The following is a 24,742-nucleotide window of genomic DNA, read 5'->3' as shown; positions in this document are numbered from 1 at the left end:
GCAATGCTTGACAGGATCTAGATTACTTGTTACAGAATACAGGCCGTGTCACGGAGCTCGCGGAAAGGGCTCAGTTTGGAATTACAATTACAACATAACTGAAATTAAGTGTATTCATTACAAAAGAGGAACGCATTTCATCTCCCGCTTTGTGAAATAACTTTAATTCTGGTTCCGGTTGTGCTGCAGCCGCTCCTTCCGATGTGGTAGCACAGACTTTTTTGTTTTTCTTCTTCACTCTAACAAAAAAAAAAACAACTCAATTGTTTACACTCTGCGTTATTTTGCATTTTGCAGTTGGCCGAGCAGACTGAGTCGAAACGGACATTAGCACATTAGTAATACTATATAATATGTTAGGTGTTTCAGTTGTATCTTTTAACGTTAACCTTTTTATGTGGTATGTGCTAATTCAGACAGCACTGTCTACTGTGCTGCAGTACTGCGGCAATTCAAACAGTAGTCTATCTAGCCTTGCTACTTGCTTTGCGCCAAGGTTGGAATTTGAGGGTACAAATTCGGCCGAGTTTGGTTCGGCACTTGACTATTTTTTTTTTTTTTATTTTAGTTCTATTTTTTTCGCACTAGCTGTTATTTTTTCTCAGGTTAGGCGGATTTGTGCATAGCTACATAAAAACTCGGTCCGAAATGTTAAGTACCGATGGGGTATATCGTCTAATGTTTATTATTGTCTTAGGCTTTAAATTAAATCACTAACTACTCCACCTTTCTTTTTCAATTTACCCTTTCGTTTGTCTATTATCTCAATCCCTCCCCAATCGTCCGTGGGGGTGGTACTGTTTCGAACTGGTTGTTTAGCCGCGTTTTTCGACCACAGGCTGGGATCGGCAATATTATATTGTTTGACAGTGGGGATTACTTTCCGTTGTTTCTTCTCCAAGGCTGGGAATTTCGTAGGCGCAGACAGAAGCGAAGACGATGTTTGCATGGGCGAGTTTGTTCTGCTAGTTTGTCCAAGAACTGGAAGTGATGGTGAGGAGTTGTTGTCCAAATACGTAGGTTTGTAAGTCGAAGGGCCGGTGTTTACCACTGGACTCAATGGCTTCTTCTTCACGGTGGTTTTGATTACATTGGTGTACTTTATAGGCTGTGGCGCCGCAATTGCTTTCTTTACTGGTTTGGCTAATGCTGGAAACTTGTCCGGTTTAGGACTTGGTGTTCTTCTGGACCCAACCCATAGTCCCATTGATCCGATTGGTCGGCCTCCAAGCACAGGGAAACTTTCATTTTGTGTTTCAGTAATGGCCGCATCTTTAGATACAGATTCCAAGTCACGACGTAATTCAGAAGAAGTTGGAAAAAATTCGGCAAACTCTCGAATCAACAAATTCATTTCATCGCTGGATTGGTCAGGAAACAAATCTTGCTTGTAAAGGCTGAGAAGTTCACTGGCACTGATTTTCTTGTTCTTGAAACTGGCATTCAAACTAACAAATTCATCATATTTGGCCGGGTCATAACTGAGATAGTGCTTGGCCCGTTCTTCAAATCTTTTCCGTTTAATTTCTGGTGTTTGTTGTTCGTCATCGTTCCAGTTGACTGGGGTAGCACCGGGTCTTCTATCAGCAAACGTTGACAATTGCGAAAAGTGGGAATTAGACCCGATAACCACTCGATTGGAAGAGCCACTGCCGACACCGCCATGTTCTTTCAACATATGAGCTGTCAAATCCAAGTCGTCTCTAAACACGACAAACTTCTTCTCTATGCACGCCGGAGCACGACACACAAAATGATCGGCTTGGAAATGGGCATACAAGGCATCGTAATTTCTATAATAATCAGCGTTCTTTCTATCAAACTGATCACAAATGTGGCATCGCTCATGCTTGTCTCTGATATGCACCTTCAATTCATCTTCGGAATAGTAGCGATTGTTCTTGTGATGACAGTGCTTACATGCAGGATGGCCTTTGAATCCCGAGTCATCACCATCACCTTCAGTTTGATGTCGTTGGAGTTGACGCGCGGTGTACAAGGGGAGTTCCGATATGAATGCATGTTTGAACTTTTGACAAAGGTGGCAGAAGTATTTGGAATGGATCTCTTTGGCGTGGTTGCCCAAGGCCTTAAAACTGTCAAGTTTTTCATTACAGATGGAACAAGTGTTGGCAAGGAGGTTCATTGTGTCTGTTTCGACATAGGATTGGGTGAACCAGATGCCATACTTTTCATTCTTGGCCACGATGTCCTTGTCGGAAAACTCGCTATACTCTTTATTAATCTGTTCTGTGAATACGACATGAGGGTTCTCAGTACGACAAATAAGACAGATGGTTCGTTCGTAAAGGGCCCGTTGTCTGAATGTACATTTATGACAGGTAGTATGGTTGCAAGGTGTTAGTGCGGCATATTGAATGTGCTCGGCGCAAATTAAACATTGTTCATCTGGTGGAATTTCTTCCTCTTTGTCAGCATGCGATGTAGCTGTCGCTGATGAGTCATTGGGACGTTTCTTGTATCCTCTGTTTGCCCTGTGGTGATGCCCTCCACGAGAGACTCTAGGTTTCTTGTCTGACGGGGTGTTGCTTGGTGATTCGGACATTAATTGCTCTATAGATCTATACTGGTGATACTGTTCGTTGACATGGAAATTTTGGTTGTCAAATTTTTTCTGTTCAACAACAGCAAAGAGACACAGACAGAGAGAGGGCAGTCCCGTCGTAGACAACTACACTACATCCAACTACACAATGTTCAACGTCAGTGCTACACTCAACGTCAGTAGACTTCTCTACAATCCATCGCTTTGTCTTCCACATTTGTGTATCAAATCATTTGATCAGCTCCCAATACCATTGGTGATACCGAATCAAACCAACTCGCCAACACCAGTCACTATTAAAGGAATCGTGCTTGACAAGGACAACTGTTTCGCCAAGGATCACGATGACAAAGTCTGGCCGGCATACCAAGTATGTACACACATTCTAACAACTTCATGTTTGTTTGATTGATTGATTGATTGTTTGTTTGTTTGTTTGTTTATTTTGTCTTAGTTTTCAAGTTATACTAACCCAACCCAGGACACCTGGAAGGAATTACTTAGCCACTACAATAAAGAACACGTTCTCATAGTCAGCAACTCAGCAGGAACAAACGACGACATAGACCATGTCCAAGCTGAGAAATTGGAACGTGACACGGGAGTAACTGTTCTTCGTCATGCCACCAAAAAACCAGGATGTTTCGGAGAAATCCAGACGTATTTTGCTACGCTTGGCGTGGAGCCTCACGAAATTGCCGTAGTTGGTGATCGATTATTCACCGACATGTTAATGGCAAACATGATGGGAAGTTATGGCGTCTGGGTAAGTGAAGGTGTAGAGTTGTCGACAAAATTGTTTCCTAGTTTGGAAAGAACCGTTTACGACAAGTTGACCAAAAGAGATGCTCCGTTTGTACCACCTGCTCCAAAAAACCTGTACAGCCACCAGTAGTTGCCCCTGCTATCCAAGGCATCTATACATATGTATACTTTTGATATGCCTCCAAAATCTGTTTTCCTTATATGAAGAATTCGCGGCTATTCACAAGCGGCTGTCGTTTTTTGCATCTTATTCTTTTTACACACATTAGCCCACATCCACAATTAGAAGTCCCCACCATATAGCGTCAATACACAACATTCAGCCGAAACAACCGCCACGTCTCCCAGCCAGACCGCACCAATGGTCCACAACGTCCTCTTTGACCCACCAATTCCCGAGGGCCACCACATCAATCTCGGGAATGACACTATAGTTGACACCCTAGCCACCATTTACAACCCGCGTCTATTCAGAAACTTGTTTCGCGTTTATTTCACATTCCTTCTTGTCCAGTACATCCTCATTTATGCGTGTGTTCCCTTGGAGGATATCGAAAACAGACCGGCTATCTGTGTGATTACATGCATGTATACGTTGGTTATGTTTGTCATCAATGCTGCGTTGCTCCCTTTGTGTTCGAGCACGATACCGACACTTGTGTCTTTGCGATGCTCGTTTGTTTCTTTTGTTATGGAGTTGATTGGGTTGGTATTGCACATTACCCTGGTGGTTCAGTGCTTAAATGCGGGTGAAATGTTCCAGATCGAGAGGGAGCGCGGGCATACGTCGACTATAAAGACGAGAGTGGATACCTATATCATTGTATTTCATGTTCTCGCCATGTGTTTTGCGGCATTGGCGACGGCTAGTGTGTTTTGTCTATTTGTGATTTGTTCTCGAGCATTGGAGTTTATCAACGGTAAGGTGGATCGAAGAGTTATCAAAAGGAACAAGATTTACGAAGGAATCAACAGTTCGATTGAGGCGTTTGTTGAGGGTCAGAAGGACTACTATTTAGTGTGAACTTATAATATACAACTTCTTTTTTTTTATTTAATACAAATATAATATACAATTAGAAATAAGCCATCCATAATGTATCAGCAGCAGCCAAGTTTCTAGGATTGACAGCTTGGGAAATTAATTCCAATACGTTTTGTGTAGCTACGCCACTGCCACCACTCAGTACATGACCCATAGTCATGACTCTCTTCATGATACTTTCAACATTCAATCTCACAATCTCTCTCAATTGAATACTCAGTCTTGGCGCATCTTGGTTATTCATCCATGATACAACTTCATCCCTGACAAACAAAGTCAAGTATTGTTCCAAATCAGATTCTGGCTCCATCAATGCTCTGGCAATACAGAGAATATAAACCAGAAGAATACCTTCCAAGTTGCTTTCCCCAATAAGTTTCTGAATGTTTGGTGTAAGACGGAATGGTACTTGTTCGGCATTGACAAAGATTGGCGTTGGCTTCTGGCTAGTGTCGACTCCCTTGGATGGTAATTTGCATGGCAACATATCTGAAGTCCACACATTACCTGATCCCTTGTTGACATGAATCTTTTGTGGTTGACGGGCATTGACACACATCATGTACGTGATGAAAATAAACAGGGCATATTGTGACGTGAATTGCTTTCTAAAGAGCCAGAAATCTTCAAAGTTAGGATAAAGACCCACGAAATAGTTCTTAAGCACAGTGGATGGAACAAGCAAAGCTTGAATAGCACCAAGTATTTCCACTCTAATACTTGCCAAATCTGGCTTGGGCAATCTTGGATCATAAGCATCCCGTAATTTCTTAACAGTGTAGATGAATGGTTCATCGCGACTAACTCCCTTCTTCTTGCAGAAATCTTCATACACTTTTTGTAATGTAATGTCTCTTGAATCATCCTTGACAATTCTAATATGGGGCGATAATGGAACAGCAACTGGCAATGTGAATTGAATATTTCTTCTTCTGGTTTCCACTTTTCTTGATATGCTATCATTGAATATTCTAAACAATTGGAACACACATTCTTCTCGACGACAATGTCTAGCGGCTGGGAATTGCACGGCGAATGTATGCAAACTTCCATCATGTCCACGAATTCTTAATCTCTTATAACAGGCATTAGTACCTCTTTCTAAATCAATCGTAGGCAAGAATCTTTCAATCTTGACGAAATGGTTATTGTTGTCTTTATTCAACAAGTATTGCCCTGGAACTTCAATCTCTTCGAATTTCTGATGATGGAATTCACTCAAGTGGGGGCACAAGTTCTCTAAATTGACTTCACTAAATCTTCTATCCAACTTATCCTCTAATCTATCTCTCCACTTTCTCAACTTGATAATATAAGTTTCCAAGTTTGGTTTACCCACAACCAAATCCTTTTCAAATTCGGCTCTAATTTGTTTGGGCAATACTGTCTCAGCAAATCTGGTAATGTTGGCTTCAGTGATTGGAGGCAACTTAGCATCATCACGAGGATTACCCAAACGATTCAAGTATTGCACTCCATCATTTAATAAAGCAACACCAAGTCTGTAAGCATCTTCATCTGCAGTACATTTGAAACGTTGGTTAATTTGGTCAACTAATGATTCTAAAGAAAGGGCAAGTAATGGATATGCTGTTTTCAAAATACCCATGATTTCCTCGACATGTTCCAACGGTTGACGAACTGAAAGGGGGATATTTGGTTTGAATGTAGGTGGTGGTTGCGATTGAGCCTTTGGCGATTTACCTTCAGAGGACTCGGCTTTACCATCGGTTTGCTCTCCTCCATTCTCTGTCTTTTCTGGTGTGTTGCTCAGGGATGCGGTAGTTGCAGCAGCAGCAGCAGCAGCAGTCAGCAGTTGTTGTTGTTGTTGTTGAGCTTGTTGTTGTCTGGCAATTTCAATTGCTTGTCTCTGTTGAGCGGCAAAGTCTTCCTTCGTGGTTCTCAATTGGAAATGTAAAGCTTGTGGATAATTTTTGGCAATTCTCACTAAAATCAGTTTGGCCAATTTAGCCTCTTTATGAGAAAGTGAAGTCAACAATTGTGGAATGAATGTAATCCAGTACCATACTGGAACTTCACCACCAAAGTTTTCAAATGCTTGTGCCAAAGTACCGGATGCATCATCCAAACTAATCAACCATAAGATTCTAGCCAACAATTTCCTGGTTTTGCCATTCTTGTACAACCCAGCAGCTTGTAAGTAACAACTGATTGCATTGTTAGCATAAACCATGTCATTAGGATTCTCCTTGAAACGACGATCATTAAAGATCCCCCACTCAGCCCAAGCTTTAGGCAAGTTCAAATCAATTTGCACAGAAGTAGCAAACGCCTTATTGGCTTCATCCTTTTGGTTCAACTTATTCAAGAACATACCTTTCAATGTGAAGAATTCCGCCTTTTGTTGAGTAGCAAAATAAACCAAATTAGTGTTACTAATAACATCCAAACCAGTGTTGATTTCATTAGGGTTTTGATAATGACATTTAACTTGTTCCTTTAATTTCAAAAAGGCTTCTTGGATTTCAATGTTTGGTAATTGATAAATACGAGTCAATTCCTTGATACAAACTTCAGGCATGTTGTGTTTTCTAGCAACATGAGCAAATCTATTAATGACCCAGGCAATTTCATGGAATCCTCGGTAAGCATAAGAATTTGCATTTCCGCCAGAATTAGATTGTTGTAAAATAGGAATGAATGGCATGTAAACCTTATTAATTACCTGGAATGCATGTTGACGCCATGTGACTAAATCGTTCCAAATATTAATATCATCCCATACATTAGGCAATCTTTCTCTCCATACTTGCAACACTCTCTTCAATTCTTGAGATTTAACATCCAAATTCTGTGCATTGGTGGTTACCAAACTAGCATAAACTTGACTGGCTTCCATGAATTCCACATATTGTTGGAAAGTGTGCAAAAGTGGAATATGTGCATTATTGAATCTTTGAGGTAATCCATGCCATTTACGTAATGCCAATTGAATTCCTTCATCACACAACCTTGAAAGATCTTGTAAAGTTTCCTTCTCTTGTCCAAATCCTTGTAAACAAAGGAATGTTTCAAACACTTGACGACGAGGTGTAGGTACATCCATAACATTCTTGACAGTTTGATTCAAAGTTTCTCTATCATTATACCAATCTGCTACACGCCAACCACACTCCAAAAGCAAGTCAGAGAACCCTTCATGTCTTGCCAAATCAGTCAAAATATCCCAATGTTGCAACTTTTCAGAACAAAGTATCCAATGGTCTTCCCAAAGCGTGTATTCAGATTCGCCATATGGTAAAGCTCCGCTTCTTGCCTTGATTTGAGCAGCTTCATAAAGTTGTTGAGCTTTATCCCAAAGACCAATTTGTTCATATGATAAAGCACTGATTGTTTCAGCATACTTGGCTCTTCTTCTCCACAATCCATAAAATACATCATCTTCTTTCAAGGTAGCATACAACTTAGCCAAGGCATCTTGAGTGACTTCACGAACTTCGGCATTTCCATTGATACTTTCTTCATCGACATTTTCCAAAATGTGAATACCTTGAGACCAAGCATCAAAGTTCAGAGCAAGACATTCCACGGCGAATGGGGGCAATTGTAACCCTTCACAACGAGCAATACCTTCCATTAATGATTGAATGACATTTGGACGACTGTCAACTTGACGAGTATGGTAATCCTTAGATAACAAAATAACCAAGAATCTTGTGAAATCCAAATGTTCAGAACGTGGGATTGATGCAAATACAATTGGGAAAATAACAGACCAAGTTTTGTGAATAGTTTCACTACTTTGATAAAACATATCGATCAATGGTTCCAAAATATCACCAGCCTTAATATCAACTACTGAATTCAAAAACTGCGAATGCTTTTCAAGTAATTCAGCCAATTCCTTATTTTCTTCAACTTCAATATCCATGGTTGTTTCTCCTTTAGGTAAAGGCAAGACTTGAACTGGTGCCAATTGATTCTCTTCTTCAACAAGTTTAATATTCTTATTGTAACTAATAGCACCAAAAATCAATTGCAATGCTTGATTCAACCATGGATAATCAGCCAAGTATTCCCAATTCTGTTCTCTAATGACATAATACAATCTCTTACTAACATCCTTTTCCAAACTATTATTCAAAATACTCATCAACTTTTTTCTAATTGAAACATCAGCACTTCTGGTACCAACCAAAAATGGTTGTTCCATTCTCACGGTAAGTTCAGTACAGCTAAAAGTATCATCTTCAAAAATATCAACAATGATCTGGTAAAATTCCTTGGACAATGTAGGTTCACCTCTGATTTCAAATACCATCATCTTCAGTAATATAGCTGCCTTCTCCTTGGTAGTTGGGAACAAATCTGTTCTTGAAAATACCCAATTCTTAACAATCTTAATGATTTTTTCAAGAGTATCCTTATCCAAACTTCTTTCAATCAACTGTGCCAATAAACTCAAGAAAATACGACGCTGGTCACCCAAGTTTGAAATTCTCATGGAACATAAATTAAGTATCTTTTCAAGTAATTTAGTAGTCATCTTGGCTTCATATTCTGAACTGGTAGTTTCCTTGGAGGAGGAAGATGCCGATTGTGATCCTTGATGGGTGATTGTAATATGATCTTTGCAAAGCTTGCTGAATGTCTTCATAATCAGTGGCAACAATGGATCTAATGTAGATGGTCTGTAGCTTGCTAAAGTCCATGATAAGGTAACTCCAGCTGCAACAGATGGCATATCTCCCAAATCTTCGGACACAGTAGTAGTAAGTAAGTTTACAAACTCTTTGACTTCTTCCTCTTCCTCTTCTTCTTCTTCTGATTCTTTTTGATCATTAATAGCTTTCAATATAGTGGACAACACTCTTTGTAACACTTCTTGAATGTCATGATTATCAGACTTGATACACTTTTCAAGCAACTTTTGAAGATAGGATAAGTTAGATAAGATCCATTCTGCCTTCTTCCATTCCAAAACAACACCAAGAACTTCCAATGCATTCAAACAGTAACCTAACAAATTATTCGAGTTCAAATCATTAGAAAGTAAAAACTTTTCAAAGAATGTCAACTTGACGGAAACTTCAGGCCAATGGTTAGGACTTAACAAATCATACAAAATTCCTAATGCCTTTTGACCCAATTCACTTTCGGATGCTCGTTGGGGACTGATACAGACATACCTAATCAAAAATGTCACACAAGCCTCTCTTTGGCCGAATGGAATAGAATAATCGGCAGCAGTGGTGAAATCACCTTCAATTTTAACTTCTTCTCTTGGCTCTTCGGTTTCACCTAGTTCCTTCTTTTCTTTCTTTTCATCGTTGGCTTTTCTTTCCCAATACAAAATTAATTCCGCCAATTCAATTGCCAAAACTTGATTTTCAATAGCTGGATTGGCAAGAATCGTCAATTTACCCATAGCAGTGATGATATTGGATATGAAATGCTCTCTAGCAACAAAGAATAAATCTGGATGTTGTACAATGAATTGATAAACATTCAATACTTGAGTTACATTGAAACCATCTTCAGAAATGATACGACGAGGCCATTTCAACCAACTGTTTGGTGACTCAAGTTTCATCCTTTCTGACATTACAGGAGCTAATATATCCAAAGCTTGTCTTACCAAATGTCTTGAATCAGTTTGATGTGTTCTCAACAACGCAACAAAAACTTGGGTTGCTAATTCAGCAGGAGTTTCATATGCCGAGATGAAATAGGAAGTAGTAACATAAGCAACTTGCTTTGTGATATTGTCTTCCAACTTGATGTAATTCCAACTGAATTTGATGATGTCCTTCCGTAAACCACTTATAAACGTTGATGCCAATTTAAGAAGCAACGAAGTCACTTCCAAAAGAGCATATCTGTAACTATCCATTGATCCCGATGTGTGATCAGTGATAATGTCATTGGTAGATTTCCATATATTATTATTCAACTTAGTCAACCATTCAGGTTCTTCTTTTTCAAAAAACTTATCAACTTTACCATTTACCACAGATTCATAAATGAAAATAGGGTTGAAAATCTTCTTTAAGAAGAAAATCTTAGCCTTAAGACAAGGATCATCACCACTGACAAATTCAACAGTCTTGTTCAAGTATGCTTCTCTATCTTCAACACTCTCTGAGCTGACAATATCGCGGAAAATGAAATCCTCAATATCATTGGAAACCTTCAAATTCAATCTTGAGTGACGATCCACCAGGGTAAACACTAAATCCAAATCTTTAGGATTTCTCTTCAAGTAATGAACAATAATAGATTGGAGCTTCTCAATACCTTGGTCACTTTGGAAATGAGCAGCTGAAATCAATGGAGCTTGTTTGGCATCAGAAATACCCTCAATAATTTCTGATAGAGTCAACAACAATTCCTTTTGTCCATCAAACCATTCCGTATCGTGGTTAGTTATAGATTCCAATAAATCAATCATATTGACAAACTTGATAACTTTGATTTCTTGATCGGTTTCTCCCTTAATATCATCCACCAATACTTGGATCTTTTCTTCAGCCACCTTTCTAATTTGTTCACATCCATCCATACCGGCAATTGAAGCAAGCATATTTCCCATCTTTCTGTTCTTGAAGTTCTTAATGAGGTACTCAATACAGTTTTCAGCAAATCTGTTCAAGAATTTAGACACTGGTTTTCTGAAAGGTGAGTTCTGATGTCTGTCTAAATGTCCTTCCAAATACAACAAGGTGTTGATGATTTCTTCCATAAATGTGTATGCCTTTGCTGGTAACAAATGGAAAATATTCAAAATGGCCATGACAATTTGGACGGTGTGGTTATTTTCAAGGTCCTGTCCGGCAATTTGTCTCAATGTGTTGATCTGTGCCCATGCCATTAAATGATCTAATAATTTCCTACCAATTTCAATTCTAAAGTATGAAATCAACAATTCTAATAAACGAGCCAACGCCTCTAGCCCAGAAACGGTCAACTTCTTATGATCAGAAAGATTCATAAGCATTGGCCTCAATCCATTCTGTAATAATTCCTTGGGTAACTTGGCATTTTCTTGAAGACTTGAAGCTAAACCTTGATGGGCAGCATTGATAATCTCGGTACTCTTGTTACAAAGAGCCTTAAAGAATACACCCAAGATTCTAATTCTTGCTTCGGCCAATGATCCTAATGAAAAATCAGGTTTGGTTAGGGCCAAACTGAGCAACTTGATACAAACAACTCTAAGTTCAATCAATTGTTTCGAGGTACGGTATTCGTAAAGACGATGAACATTGGCCAAGCTTTCATCTTCAGCGTCAACTAAAGCTAATGCTTCCAATAACAATCTGTTCAATTCTTCATTAAATGTCAAAAATGTATCTGGTAATCCCAAACAAAATGTAACAGCATCAATATTACCGATTTGCATTGGGAATGGCAATGCTCTCAATGGCTTTCCAAAAATAGGAGTCAACAATAAGTTCTTACAAGGGCCAACAATAGCGGTGATCGGAACAGATGCAGTTTCAGACAATACTTTCAAGCATTCTTGCGCAACTTCACGAACCATAGATGTAGGGCTAGCTAAATCGTAAACTAAAGCTCCCACAACAGTATGTAATGGCTTTTCACTAATCGTTTCCTTATTGACACCAGCATTGCATGTTTTCAAAAGATCCAACACTAGACTCTTGGCAGATTCTCGTACTTCAAATGGTGCAGTCTCTGGAGTGTCTCTCAATATGAAAAAGATTGATCTGACCAATTCAAATTGACGCTTATAGAACCAACTAGCGGGAATGTTCAAATCGCGAAACAACGTCTGAAGACCCAAGATCCCACCTAATTTGGAATGGTAGTATTCATTATAACAACAATGGGTAAACTTATAAAGCATTGATCTGAATACTGGTGAATATAATGCATTTTCGTCGGATCCAAAAATAGTAACCGTAGTGGTGTAAATATTCTTGATAGTATCAATACCTTTTTGTCTAACTTCTTTATCCCAGAAACTCAAGGAGTAATTCAATGCATTCAAAAACACAGTTTCACTAATATAAGCCTTTCCTTCATTATCATTGACGGAAAAATTTCTTTCCTTCTTGACACGGTCGATAACAGATGTATTCAAGTAAAGCAAGGTGAAATGGGTGGTGATTCCATCAATTAATTGACTAGCTTCATCCTTCAATTCAGGAATAGATACAGAAAAGTATAACATTTCCAACAACTTAGAAAATAATTTCTGCTGGCGATCTAACTTCTCCACATCTTGGATTCCACTTTCTTCTAACTCCATGCCTTCTTCCAACTTTTCCAGCTTCAAAAATTCAACGCTGTCATGGGCAAACTTTGCAAAATCTTGAGGAATTGGGGTAGTATTAATGAATAACTTCAATATACTTGCCAAATACTTGAATGCACTGATCCTATAATGGACCTTCAATCTAGGTTCTTCCAATAACTTGATTGCAGATTCCAAGCCTGGAGTAATACTTACTGGAACTTGACCATTCAATCCATGAACCGTAAACAATGCCTTGACTTCTTGGTCTAATTCTGATTGTGTCTTTAAATCATTACATGGTTTGAAATTTCTATGATTCCGTCCACCTAATTTACCCAATATTCTAATGGCAGTATGTGAATGTTGATGATGGTATGGGACTGGTTCTAAATGTTTCCATAAAGCAGCCATGATATCATCAATCACCGGTTCAATCATGGGATCGAAATATTCTGCAGTCAAATTGTCAACACAAAGTTCAAATGTTCTTAAACCCTGACTAACCAATTCTTGAGAACCATTCAAGGCATAAACTAAAGGACGAGTCAAATAATTCAAATGTGGAACAAGAACCGAAAGACGTACAGGTACAGTAAGACATAATTCCACATATATATCTCTTTCGTACGGTCTTCTGGCATTGGTTATCATCTTGTTGAGGTTTTCTAATAATACAGGTAAAATAGGAACAATCTCTTTGTACAAGTTTTCAAACCTCCCTCCGCTGATACTTCTAAACAAAATTCTTACCAAATATGAATATACAATTGGTTCTTCTGCCTTGGTTCCCAATTTCAAACTTTCCAAAATCAAATAATTCAAATGCGGTAAGATAACTGCTTCGTTCGTGGTTGGGAACAAGTTGACTGACATGAAACAAAGCTTGAAAAGACGAATCAAAATATTAGACTTGATCACATTGTCGGCTTTGCCCAATTGGTCCAAGTTTTCACGAAGGAAAGAAATCAATATACTGGAGAAATTAGCTGATGTAACTTCACTAGCAAGGAAGAATTGTGGTAAATGAAGCAATGCTGCGTTTTCCAACATTGACTCAAACATGAATGGTAATTCTGAACTGACAATTTCATTGAATGAAGCAGGGTCGATGTGAATAAAAATAGTGGCAAAGATTTCCATCAAGTCCTTTTCTTCCTTTGATGATGTAATTGGTAAGTTAGTTCCACCAGTGGAAAAATCAAATGGTTTGGCCAGAATGGTTGGTTTGGGTTTCAGGACTGAAAAGAATCGGAGACAACTTATTCCCCATCTAAACAATGCTCGTAAGATATTCACTTCTTCAAATGAAATCAACTTGGCTGAATCGTTCCATTTATCATAATTGACAGTTTGTCCTGGATTGTTTGGATCAGTTGAGGTTGGTTGTGGTGGGACTGGAGGATTACAATTCTTCAATCCAAATATAACTGATTTCAAAAATGTCATTAGAGTACGGAATAAGTATCTGGCATCTTTCAACAAGTCAGTGTTGCTAGTCAGAGGATAGCTTGCAATTGGAGAATGACCGTCAATGTTGAATATATCAAGTGGATCAAATTCCTTCTCTTCCTCTTGCGCCTCGTCCTTCTTTTCATTATTTTCATGATGTTCGTGGTCTTCTTCTTCGTCCACATCCATTTTATCTTCAAGCACTTGCACTTTACCATTCATTTCATCCAGTTTAGACTTTCTTGAATATCTTTCAATAGCAAGCTTGGCATCCTTTTCCTTAATACTCTTTTTCTTTTCAAACTCGTTGTGCTTACCAATGATGTAGTTGTATTTACGATTCAAACTTTCAAATCGTTTAGCATATGAGTCAATGATGATCAAAAATAATTGTCTACCTTCCAACTTGTTTGGTAATTTCATAATTCGTTCAACCAAGTTCAACAACAACTTGGCACTCATAATTTGTACAGTCAAAGCAAGTGAATCGTCCTTTAATAAATCACAGTAGATAGTTACAGTACTCCAAATCTGTTTAGGTGTCAATTCATTTCTTACATTGTGAATGAAGTCAGCCACCGTGGAATATGCCAATGGTCTTAATGTTTCAAAAGAAGTCAATCCATCACCAATAAGGATCTTTTCATTAAACAAAAGTTCAATTTGTGGTATGAATTGGACCCTGAATTTGGTAGACAAAATGTGTCTGGTGGCATGCAATAATTCCTTTCTGGCCACAGATAATTCGGCTGGGCAATCCTGCAAAAGTCTTAGAATAACATCTGGGATTGTCTTGGCTTGGTCTTGGTTTAAATATTGGTCAGCATAACCTCTAATGAAAACATAAGCCAAGAAGGATGCTGCCTTGACTTGACCTAAGATGAAATCGGAATATGCTTGACGATTAGTGATTTTGGGGGAGATGGAAGTGACCACTTTAGTTTCTGATTGTTCTCTATAGACACGTTGTTGTTCCACTTGCAAGGTTAAAATGTCAATGATTTTTGGTAAGAATAATTTGAGTGAGGGATGAACAATGTCCTTGTAGGAGGAATATAAGGATACCATGGTTATTGGACATTCAGCTAAGGTTTTGAATGAGAACATTGCCTTTCTAAGGGTTTTGCTTGCGGTTTCATCAAATGGGGATGTAGTGGTCTTGTCTTGCCCATCTTCTTCTTCTTCTTTTTCTTCTTCGTCGTCCATCTTGACGTCGTCTTCCTCTTTGATGTCATCCTTCTTTTCGTCTTCATTAAACACTTCGCCTACAGTCTTGGCCATATTATCATAAATCTCGCCAATAATCTCAAGAAACGGTTTAACCCTGTCGCCAAGTTTCTGTTTGTATGCCTTGTGTAGACTGGTGATGATCTTCATGCATAAAACACCATTGTCTTCATTCTCATCTTTCAAGATTTTGACCAACGTTTCCAAGATCTCATCTGCAAAGGGCAAGAAAGTCTCATTCATAATACTTCTATGAATAATCTCCAAGATCGAGTTACGCAACTTATGCTGCGGAGAGCTGCTCACGAACGAAATTGGGACTTGCTGCAAATGTGTCATGAATAGCGGGATCAAGTTCTTGAGGAAATATTCGTATTCGGCTGCCCCATTGAAGGTCTCAATTGTATCTAGAAGTTCTGAAAGAATCAGATGTTGGGCACGATAATCGGAGTTATTGTCATTGAGCCTCGACACGAACGCGTCTAGTTGCGCAGTATATGACATAGTAACGTTTGATTACGGACTATAACGATGTGTATATTGATTTAATGGGTAAAATAGAGGTGTTGCCCTTTTGGTTGTAAGAATCTTTGGCAACTTTTTGTTTACTTTGGAAAAATTCCAAACTTTTTTTTGCAGGGAAAAAAAAAGCGGATTTTCGATTTGACTGGAAACCCCGAGCTCACGTGCGTTTCACGTGAGCGGGAATATTCTCTCCTTCCTATTTGGGATAGGGCGCGACTGCGACTGCGACTGCGACTGCGGCTGCGGCTGCGGCTGTGGCTGGTGCGAGACATGTATTGCTACTACTACTATTCAACTGGCACTCTACGGAAACACTACACAGTTTATATCGACAACTAGTGACAACCTGTGTCGGGGGTTCGGATGGAACCGAGTGGGTGTTTCGCTACACCTTTCCCGGAGCAAACATCGCTGGTGGTCCAGAGACTCTCCTCGACTTATACTCAGTCACAAAGTCAACCATAACTCCGCCAAAGACCAAGATATCCAACCCAAATGAAACCCATGTAATTGACTCTGCCCGTTTGCCTATCTCGGTTTTTATTAACCCCATACTACCTTCTCTTATTATAACAGTACTTGCACTAACTGCTTGATGTTGTAACATTGCACCTATGCCCCAAAACATAGCTGTGAACCCAGTTAATCCCACCAACCCTTTCTTCAACTGGAACTTCCCTGGTAAAGATGGAATCACCACATAGCAAAGAAGAAGAAGCGCAACTAGTGAAAGGAGAATAGTAGCAAGAAGAACCTTGGGATGACAGACACTCAGGAACCTATGGGCTAATTGGACCAAGTCAAGTTTGGTCTTGTTCACTACTGCAATTGAGTAATCTGGAAACAGACGCAAACTGTTGTAGTTGGTACAGTTAAATTGGCCCTTGGTTAGTTTGAGACAGACCCCGTAGTAGCTAACGCTAACTTTAATGTCCCTAAATGCATCAGTTTTTGAGATTGTTGAATTGCCTGTGGTATTAAGGTGCTGGAATAACGGCGAAGTATTATTGAATTGGTATTGGAGTAGAAAGTTATCTGAATACCTCTTGGAAGTATCGATACACCCAAGAACTAGGAAACTAAGAAGCACGCTGGCTATAAACTGCATAATCACAACAATTAATGTAAGACTTTTGTTCAACATGTTGATTTTTGATTATTTTTTTTTGGTTTTAATTCCATGGATTCTATTTCCAACCTGGCATTGCCATCACTCACGTTATATATCCTAAGATTTGAATCACTCCATACCTGAAACAAGTCTACTGCAAAACAATTTTGCAACAATTACCAGCAAAACATCCATACATCAGCATTGTTTTTTACGAGCGCTACCTAAAACATACCTCAGACAATTACGAACAAGTGCATTACATGCAATGTTATCTATTAAAACATACCCCTGATAAGTTTATAGACTAATCTAAGCAACAACAAGGCTGTTATACCCGATAAATAAGGTAAAACAATCTCAATTTGATTTCTCAATTTGAAATCACCAACAACAGTAGGATCATTTGGTTTATCCCAATGGCCCAATTTATAGAAATTGGACATGAGTTCATCCTTTTCATACCATACGTTCAACAACCACTGTTCAAACTTTTTCAAAGCTTCGGGACTTATGTCATCGACATCTTCTTCATCACCCAAAGGAATATCCTTGATGCTGAAGCATCTCACATAGTAATTTATTCTCTCTGGACCATAGCCTTTCAAATAGTATCTCTTTAATGAAAACACATCTTCCCCATACTCTGTCTCTTTCAAATTAGAATAAGCAATGGTGATATCATAAACCACTTCAAGGGTGTTTTGCAACTTCTTTAATGCAAGATACAACCCTCGAATTCTAGGCAACAACACGTGTTTCATGGGCTCGTGTCCGTTTGCTTGAATGTATTCCCGAGACTTTTTAGTGGTTCTGTCTGAAGGAACAGTGCCTTCCGGAAACAAAATCAATTGATAGGGCCAAATCTTACTTGGTTGGTTTGTCTTGGGCCATTCCCTGATTTTATTGGTGTTGGTGGTGGAAACCAAAGTGACACCATTGGCCGGTCCAACTCCTCTTGCGTTGGCGTCAATTTCCAAAAGTTGGTTCGTCAATTTGATCTTATCCTTTTCCCATTTTCTCGACAAGAACAAGAAATTGTAATTCTTCATTCCATACCCCAACACTGGAATGCTTGATAAATCCTTGAGGACGATATATATGTAATCACTCAATCTGCTGGTGTAATTCAAGAACCAGAGGAATAACCAATCGGTATATATCTGGTGGTTGGAAATGAAGATGGAATTGGGCTTGAACAGAGTATGCAAGTGTCCGCCGTTATCGACGGTAAATTGTTGGGGGTTGGGAACGGATTTGTCCAACGTGATGGCAATTTTGGTGGGGTTGATCAACGAGGTCATAAATGTAATTAGAATGACAAAGTGGGTCTTGGTGATGTTTATCATTGCTTGTCGTGATGGTGCATTGTGTTGAAACACGTAAAGACCCACAACCTGGGTAAATACGATAAAGAGACAGCCAATGAGGAAAGTAGGTACAAGAAAGGCGGATCGGACTATGATCACAGGCCACGTATGTCTAAGACTCATGTTGGTATGAGTTACTCTATAAGAATCTTTAGGAAATAAAACTCTAATTGAAATGGGGAAAGTGCTTAAATTAGGTGTTGAGCATGATCATTGATTGTACAAATTCGAGAGAGGTGGCGAATATAAAAATACATGAAATTGAGGCGGACAAAAAAATATTGGGGACAGACCAGACGTACATAGACGAATTGCAAAATTGTTGGGAAAGTGGAGCGCATATTAACGAGCGCGGCTTCGTTTGTCGTATTAGCTGATCAGAATCGGTTGGAAGGTATCGTCTAGCAAAGCGATGGAACATCGTATCAATAAATTGGTATGCGTTGCGAACCCTGGTCCAAAAAGTGTTTATTTTTAACCACGGTTGGTTTTGGCCAAATTCTCAACAGTATGTAGATGAAAGTTACTTCACCTCGTTCAGTTGATATTGCAAATCAGCCACTTCTAAATCGCAAATCTTGTATAGCTGGTTCTGTCGTTATATCATAGTTTTGTATTTACGATAGCAGCAAGGAAAATTATGTACCCACGACACTAAAAGTTTTTTAGTCTATCCAAATGCATGATATGCCTTTGAATGCATGGTAGAGGTCTTTGTGATTTGTCTCAGATAAAACCGTACTGCGGCTGCAGCTCAGGCTGCAATCTTGCTTTGTTTATGACCCAAGGTGGCACGAATCTAAGCACTGTATAGCATTATAAAGGTTATGTCTATCATCCATCAAATACAGAAGGATATAACGCTTTACAATAGCATACTAGACCAGAGTGTTTAGTGAATAATGCCAGACATCCTTACATGAATGTCTTTGCCAGATGATATTCCTCTAAACATACTTGAGTATCTTAATCAGATCCACGTTAGTGGTATTTGTAGCATGAATTCGAGATTATGCTGATTGAGAAGGGTGAGAGTGCATACCGTATTCAAATTTAAACCACCGTATATACGACGTATGTGCTATATAAATTTCACCATTACCAATAGTAGGGGTGTTTCCAAACGGGTCCTTGACAACACAAATATCCATTTTATGAAAAACAAAATGATATTTGAAATGAGTGGTTCTCTTTTGCGATACCGTGCCTTCACTATATCCATAGATTTACTTAACAGTATAAGATGCGCATGTTAAATATAAAACATTATATCCTATTGAAAACCAGCATTCTTGAGAAATTATTCGAATCAGTGTTGGTGTCTGATGGATTTAACAGGAGCTGTCTCCTTCTTGCTTGATCTTTCGGCAAGATTTCCGGAAGGACTTTTGTAAACTTTTAATTAGCTATTGATGGAGACGCCTTGGTTTGGTAGATCACTTGAGATAATACTCATTTCAATATTGTGAATCAAACTTATTGGTTGTCAAACACAGAAAGAAAATAGTATGCAATTTGTTGCAAAAAAAAAAAAGATAAGGGAATTAGTATGATTCTTTGTTATTTCCTAGTAGTCAGGGGGGAGGATGCGTGTTCTCGCCTGGTCAATTCCAATAAGCCAATGCGTAAGTTATCGAATGAAATATATCAGGTATTTAATCCTTACTTGGTGTGGAGCAAGCCTTAGATACACGTAATAGTATTGATGCAGAAGTGATATCTTTCATCCGTTACTTCCGAAGATTGCTTTGTGTAATCAGGATTCATTATAGTGCATACCTCCAGATTATGTCAGATCTAGTTTAATTTGGCTATTTCACATGGGGATACAGACTAAAATGGAATGACGTAATTATTGGTGGGAAATTGTGGATAATTTGATCAAATTATAGTAAAATTATATTACAATATACCATGACATATGATAATATTTAACACTATTGTCATGCATGAGCAATAGAACTAAGATAACGTTGATCGGCCAATATATGTTCAAAGATATAAATCAGCCGTGACTCTTCTGTTGAACCCTAATAGTTCCGAAGCTCGGCATGTTTCCCGGTATTAGCTGAGCCACCAACCTATTGCTTCAGATTCTTTCAAGACTATTTTTTTTTGTAATTGTACTGGGTACTTTCCTGTCACTTAGATATGCTGCCATACAAGCTGTATGTTCATGTCACTAGAACGTCTGCAAAATCAGATCAGATTGCACCAATTACTAATCCCATTTCCCCATTGGGTATATCCGCCAGTTTTAAAATCGCGGCGGGATAATAAATAACCGAATTAGGCAGATAACAATGGACAATGCGAAAAGAAACGATCGCTCATGTAAAAAATTTAAAATCCCGCTCAGTCGGATCGAAGGTAAAAAATGCCGGTGAGTATAAATGAGCAGCACCAATACAAAGTTTCATCCTACACCGCTCACTACAATTTTAGGTGTTTCTATATTTGCCCCCGTTCTTCTTTATAAGATACATTAGTGGAACTGTTAAGGACATAGATCTAGACTATAGACTATTACGAACAAAAATGACTAATTCCCCATCGCTACATAATCCCGGGGAAACTGTGGATGCTCATGATGTAACTACATCGCCAGTATATACCCACCATGACGCAACATCAATCGTAACAACAGATATGGAAGACCATGACCCAGTACATCTCCATCAGGAAAAGTCTCATCAAGAATCTGCACATCTGCAACCAGAAGAGACTCCAATCTCACGAACTACAACTCACAAGACCAACAGAGTTCCTCATATGGAGAAAAGAGGTCTTCTAGCTACATTAGTGGTAGTCCCGGAATACGAAGATGCCCGTGACTATCCAGCCAAAATCAAGTACCTTATTGTACTCATTATTGCATTTGCGGCCATCACTGGTCCTATGGGAACCTCTATCATGCTTCCTGCCATAGATGATATTGTGACTGATTTACACACTTCCACTTCGATCGTGAACGTTTCTGTGGGGGTGTATTTACTTTCATTGGGGATTTTCCCTCTTTGGTGGTCGGCATTTAGTGAACGGTATGGAAGAAGATCAGTGTATATGATTTCCTTCGGACTTTTCCTCGCATTTTCTATTGGGACGTCGTTATCCCCCAACATTGCTGGATTGATTATATTCAGAGTGTTGCAAGGTGGATGTTCTGCTAGTGTTCAGGCTGTAGGTGCAGGTACAATTGCTGACTTGTTTATCCCCCAGGAAAGAGGGGTTGCTATGGGTTGGTATTATCTCGGTCCGCTTATGGGACCATTCCTTGCTCCTATCTTAGGTGGTATTGTCGCACAAGCATGGGGTTGGAGAGCAACTCAATGGTTATTGGTTATATTTTCAGGATGTAACTTTTGTTCTATAATGTTCTTATTGCCTGAAACACTTCGGAAATCAGAAAATTTACAAGCAATTAGGGATTTGTTAAGAGAAAATAAAGACTTGATATTGGCAGATGAAAGTAATACTGGCTCAGAAGAAACGGCATTGGAACGAGTAATGAGTAATCCTAGTGTACGTTCTGCATTTAGTCAACTATCCCAAGAATTTGAAGAAAGTGAAGAAGAAGAAGGACCAGTTGTTGATCCTGTGATGCCCACCATTTCTCGAATCAACACCAACAAATCAGTAGCAACCCATCGGTCCCAAAAGGAAAGATTAGAAGAGGAACTTTCTCGAGCTATAACCAATGCTACTTCTCCACATAAGGGTCAATGGAAAACCACGTTGTACGATCTTACAATTCGTCCCATGCATTCAATTGTCCTTCTTCAATATCCACCCGTTGCCCTTGTCGTTGCATTCTCCGCCATCACGTTCGCTATTCTTTACTTTTTCAACATGACAATCACATATAACTTTGCTCGTCCACCATACAACTTCCATCCAATCATTATTGGTCTTCTTTATATTCCGAATTCCGTAACTTATGTCATTGCTTCACTCGTGGGAGGAAGATGGAACGATTATTTGTTTAAAAAGTACCAAATGACCCATAATGGGGCTACTGTTCCTGAATCACGTATCTCCTGGAATATTGTTCTTGCCATGGCATTATACCCTATGGCATGTATAATCTTTGGATGGGCCTTGGATAAAGGTGTATTCTGGGTTGTTCCTTTGATTGGTACTGCCTTGTTTGGGTTCTCCACCATGTTGGTTATTGGAGCCACCGTTACTTATTTGGTCGATACATTGCCAGGTAAAGGTGCTACCGGAGTAGCATTGAACAATTTAATCAGAATGATCTTGGCAGCAGTAGCTACATTCATTGTGGAACCTTTATTGCGTGCTCTTGGTCCAGGAGTTTTGTTTTCGATACTTACAGGGATCATCGTGGTAAGTTCGCTAATTTTGATCTATTTAAAAAGAAGAGGTGATTATTTTAGGGAACATTACGACATTGGGAAATATTACGATAAATTATAGGTTATCTTATTTATTTAATACATCATTACAACGATAGTATTGGGTCGAAAATGTAGTCCACGTTTATACCATTCTTTTTTAGTTCGTTCAATTGAGGAATCATTAAATTGATAAACTCACTGTATAGCTTTTCATCCTTGATCTTGTATATCGTTTGATTGGTTTCAACCTCCACTTCGGCTGAAGTTAACAAAGTTCCATAAAGATTCTTGTTGATTTGTTTGGAAAGTTTAGTAATTTCCTCAACACACCAATTAATCAATTCACTGGAATCGACATCATCATGTTGGCTCAAAATAGGCACTATCTTGTTGTTATAGGTCTTGATTGTTCTCGTGACAATAGCCACATTGATAACCACCAAGTTGGAAAGATAATTAACCACGTCAATCTTGGTCGAGCCTTGTAATCCCACAATTAAACGAGAAGCAGTGGCTGCCAAATATAAAGATACAGCATCAAGGTAAGTCTTGATACCTTCAGTCAAATGTCCAAAACTATCATAGTATACTAATATCGATTCAATTTCTTCAGGGGTTAATTTAGATATGTTGTTAGTAAGGTTGAATTGTAACGAATTTTGAACATTTTCCTTTCTATTGTTGATTTTCAATTTCGAAATTTCAAGAAGGAAGAATTCATCTTGTACTTCTTTGGTTGACTTTTGCTGGGTCAATGAAGATTCTATTGATTTCAATTTGGTTTCAATATGACAAATAAGTCCCACGGCAGCAGCATATTGATTGTGGGACAATTCTACATCAACATCGTCCAACCGATCTTCCAAAGTCTTGATTTCATTGAAAAAGGACCCATCCTTATCATTCATCACAGTTGTAAAATCATGCGATCTATTTCTTGAATGAACTCGAGCAGAAATATCATGAAGGACAAAATCGCGCGAGTTTCGATTGCTTGGAGTACTCATTCTCTTTTCATCAAGGATACCTTCGTAATTACCGGAACTTCGAAGGGATTCTCGCAATTGTCGTTTCTCATCTCTGGTATCTCCAGTCATCAATGGAGAGAATGCGGGAGATGTCTTGTTCAATCTTTCCTTTTGAACCATTTCGTTACGTCCTTTATTGAACAGATCAACAATCTTGAGAAAATGATCATATCTGTCGGTTTGATAGACAAAACTGAACGATTTGGATTTGGCATTGATGAGGTATACTTTGGAGCCATCGGTTTGAACATTTGCAGGTGGTTTAATCTCGGAAAGGGATACTTGAGTCAAGGGCCAACAATTAATTGCTTGCAATCTTCCTGACTTCGATTTCTTTATGTCAGAAGGGGTAGAACTTGGCTTATTTGAAGCTTTCTTGTTTGCAATTAACAAAAGATCATTCAATACAAATATGTGAGTTAAATTGTTTGGTTTCCACGTACCTACGTTAACCTCTTGCCATCTTCCACTTTCAGCAAGGACATGACGACCAGGTATAGGTTGGATGAACTTGGAGGCCCCTTCGACATGTTTGAAAAGAGATTGAAGTTCACTAGCCCACATCTTCTCAAGAACCATGATTGAAGAACGATCTTTCCGTTTGGGTATAGCCAAACTTTGTTCGTGTTGTGGCCGAGGCAGAGTTTGTTGAGTTTGTTGTTCTAGTTCCAATCTTCTTTCGGCTGCTTCTTTGAAGTACTCAAGAACTTGGTATAATTCATGTGTGCTTCCCCTTAATCCTACTAGTTCGTCTTGGATTTCCACTAAACTTTTGGTCAATTCCAAGATATTTCGCTGGTTCAAATTAATATTGCTCTTGATATCCTTATCAATCAATTGCTTTTGTTTGATCAATGACTTGTAGAAGTCATCGACATCACCGGCAGACCCATCTGACAACTCTTTAAATATCCTATCTTCAATAGTAAGAGGTACTGGTGCAGTGACCTCCTTCTTGTCGATATTGAGATTAGGTAAAGGGGGAGCGGCAGCGTCAGTAAAACTACGACGATGAGCATGTGCAGTGGCTGACACATGTATACTCATACGACGAGTATGTTTTCTTGTGTTGCC

General features: G+C 38.9%; 8 protein-coding genes across 8 annotated transcripts; 3 read left to right on the top strand and 5 right to left on the bottom strand. All coding sequences in view use genetic code 12, as the record gives it.

The window, feature by feature from the left end:
• Positions 1–700: 700 nt before the first annotated feature.
• Positions 701–2,566, bottom strand: SPAPADRAFT_143728 (E3 ubiquitin-protein ligase; the record flags this gene model as incomplete). The annotated part of the gene is made up of 1 exon (XM_007377272.1): positions 701–2,566. The coding sequence occupies one exon, from the start codon at positions 2,564–2,566 to the stop codon at positions 701–703; it is 1,866 nt and encodes a 621-aa protein (XP_007377334.1).
• Positions 2,549–4,403, top strand: SPAPADRAFT_73110 (uncharacterized protein; the record flags this gene model as incomplete). The annotated part of the gene is made up of 2 exons (XM_007377270.1): positions 2,549–2,936; positions 3,048–4,403. The coding sequence occupies one exon, from the start codon at positions 3,693–3,695 to the stop codon at positions 4,353–4,355; it is 663 nt and encodes a 220-aa protein (XP_007377332.1).
• Positions 2,558–4,403, top strand: SPAPADRAFT_63212 (phosphatidylglycerophosphatase; the record flags this gene model as incomplete). The annotated part of the gene is made up of 2 exons (XM_007377271.1): positions 2,558–2,936; positions 3,048–4,403. 2 exons carry the CDS (start codon positions 2,715–2,717, stop codon positions 3,459–3,461), a joined length of 636 nt encoding a protein of 211 aa, XP_007377333.1.
• Positions 4,404–4,407: 4 nt separating this feature from the next.
• Positions 4,408–15,780, bottom strand: TRA1 (histone acetyltransferase; the record flags this gene model as incomplete). The annotated part of the gene is made up of 1 exon (XM_007377269.1): positions 4,408–15,780. One exon carries the CDS (start codon positions 15,778–15,780, stop codon positions 4,408–4,410), a length of 11,373 nt encoding a protein of 3,790 aa, XP_007377331.1.
• A 406-nt stretch (positions 15,781–16,186) lies between these two features.
• On the bottom strand, positions 16,187–16,951 carry FIG1 (Fig1p; the record flags this gene model as incomplete). Its single annotated transcript, XM_007377268.1, has 1 exon — positions 16,187–16,951. A coding segment is annotated over one exon (765 nt), but the record flags the coding sequence as incomplete, so codon positions are not given.
• Positions 16,952–17,190: 239 nt separating this feature from the next.
• SPAPADRAFT_63211 (putative acyltransferase) lies at positions 17,191–18,405 on the bottom strand (the record flags this gene model as incomplete). The annotated part of the gene is made up of 1 exon (XM_007377267.1): positions 17,191–18,405. The coding sequence occupies one exon, from the start codon at positions 18,403–18,405 to the stop codon at positions 17,191–17,193; it is 1,215 nt and encodes a 404-aa protein (XP_007377329.1).
• Positions 18,406–20,931: 2,526 nt separating this feature from the next.
• On the top strand, positions 20,932–22,719 carry QDR3 (Qdr3p; the record flags this gene model as incomplete). Its single annotated transcript, XM_007377266.1, has 1 exon — positions 20,932–22,719. One exon carries the CDS (start codon positions 20,932–20,934, stop codon positions 22,717–22,719), a length of 1,788 nt encoding a protein of 595 aa, XP_007377328.1.
• EXO84 (exocyst subunit) lies at positions 21,265–24,342 on the bottom strand (the record flags this gene model as incomplete). Its single annotated transcript, XM_007377265.1, has 1 exon — positions 21,265–24,342. One exon carries the CDS (start codon positions 24,245–24,247, stop codon positions 22,745–22,747), a length of 1,503 nt encoding a protein of 500 aa, XP_007377327.1.
• Positions 24,343–24,742: the final 400 nt, after the last annotated feature.

Source organism: Spathaspora passalidarum (assembly GCF_000223485.1).
Source record: "Spathaspora passalidarum NRRL Y-27907 unplaced genomic scaffold SPAPAscaffold_7, whole genome shotgun sequence".
In the NCBI taxonomy this organism is placed as follows: domain Eukaryota; kingdom Fungi; phylum Ascomycota; class Pichiomycetes; order Serinales; family Debaryomycetaceae; genus Spathaspora; species Spathaspora passalidarum.
Note: the sequence above shows the minus strand (reverse complement) of the source record. Positions and strands in the feature narration are given on the sequence as shown.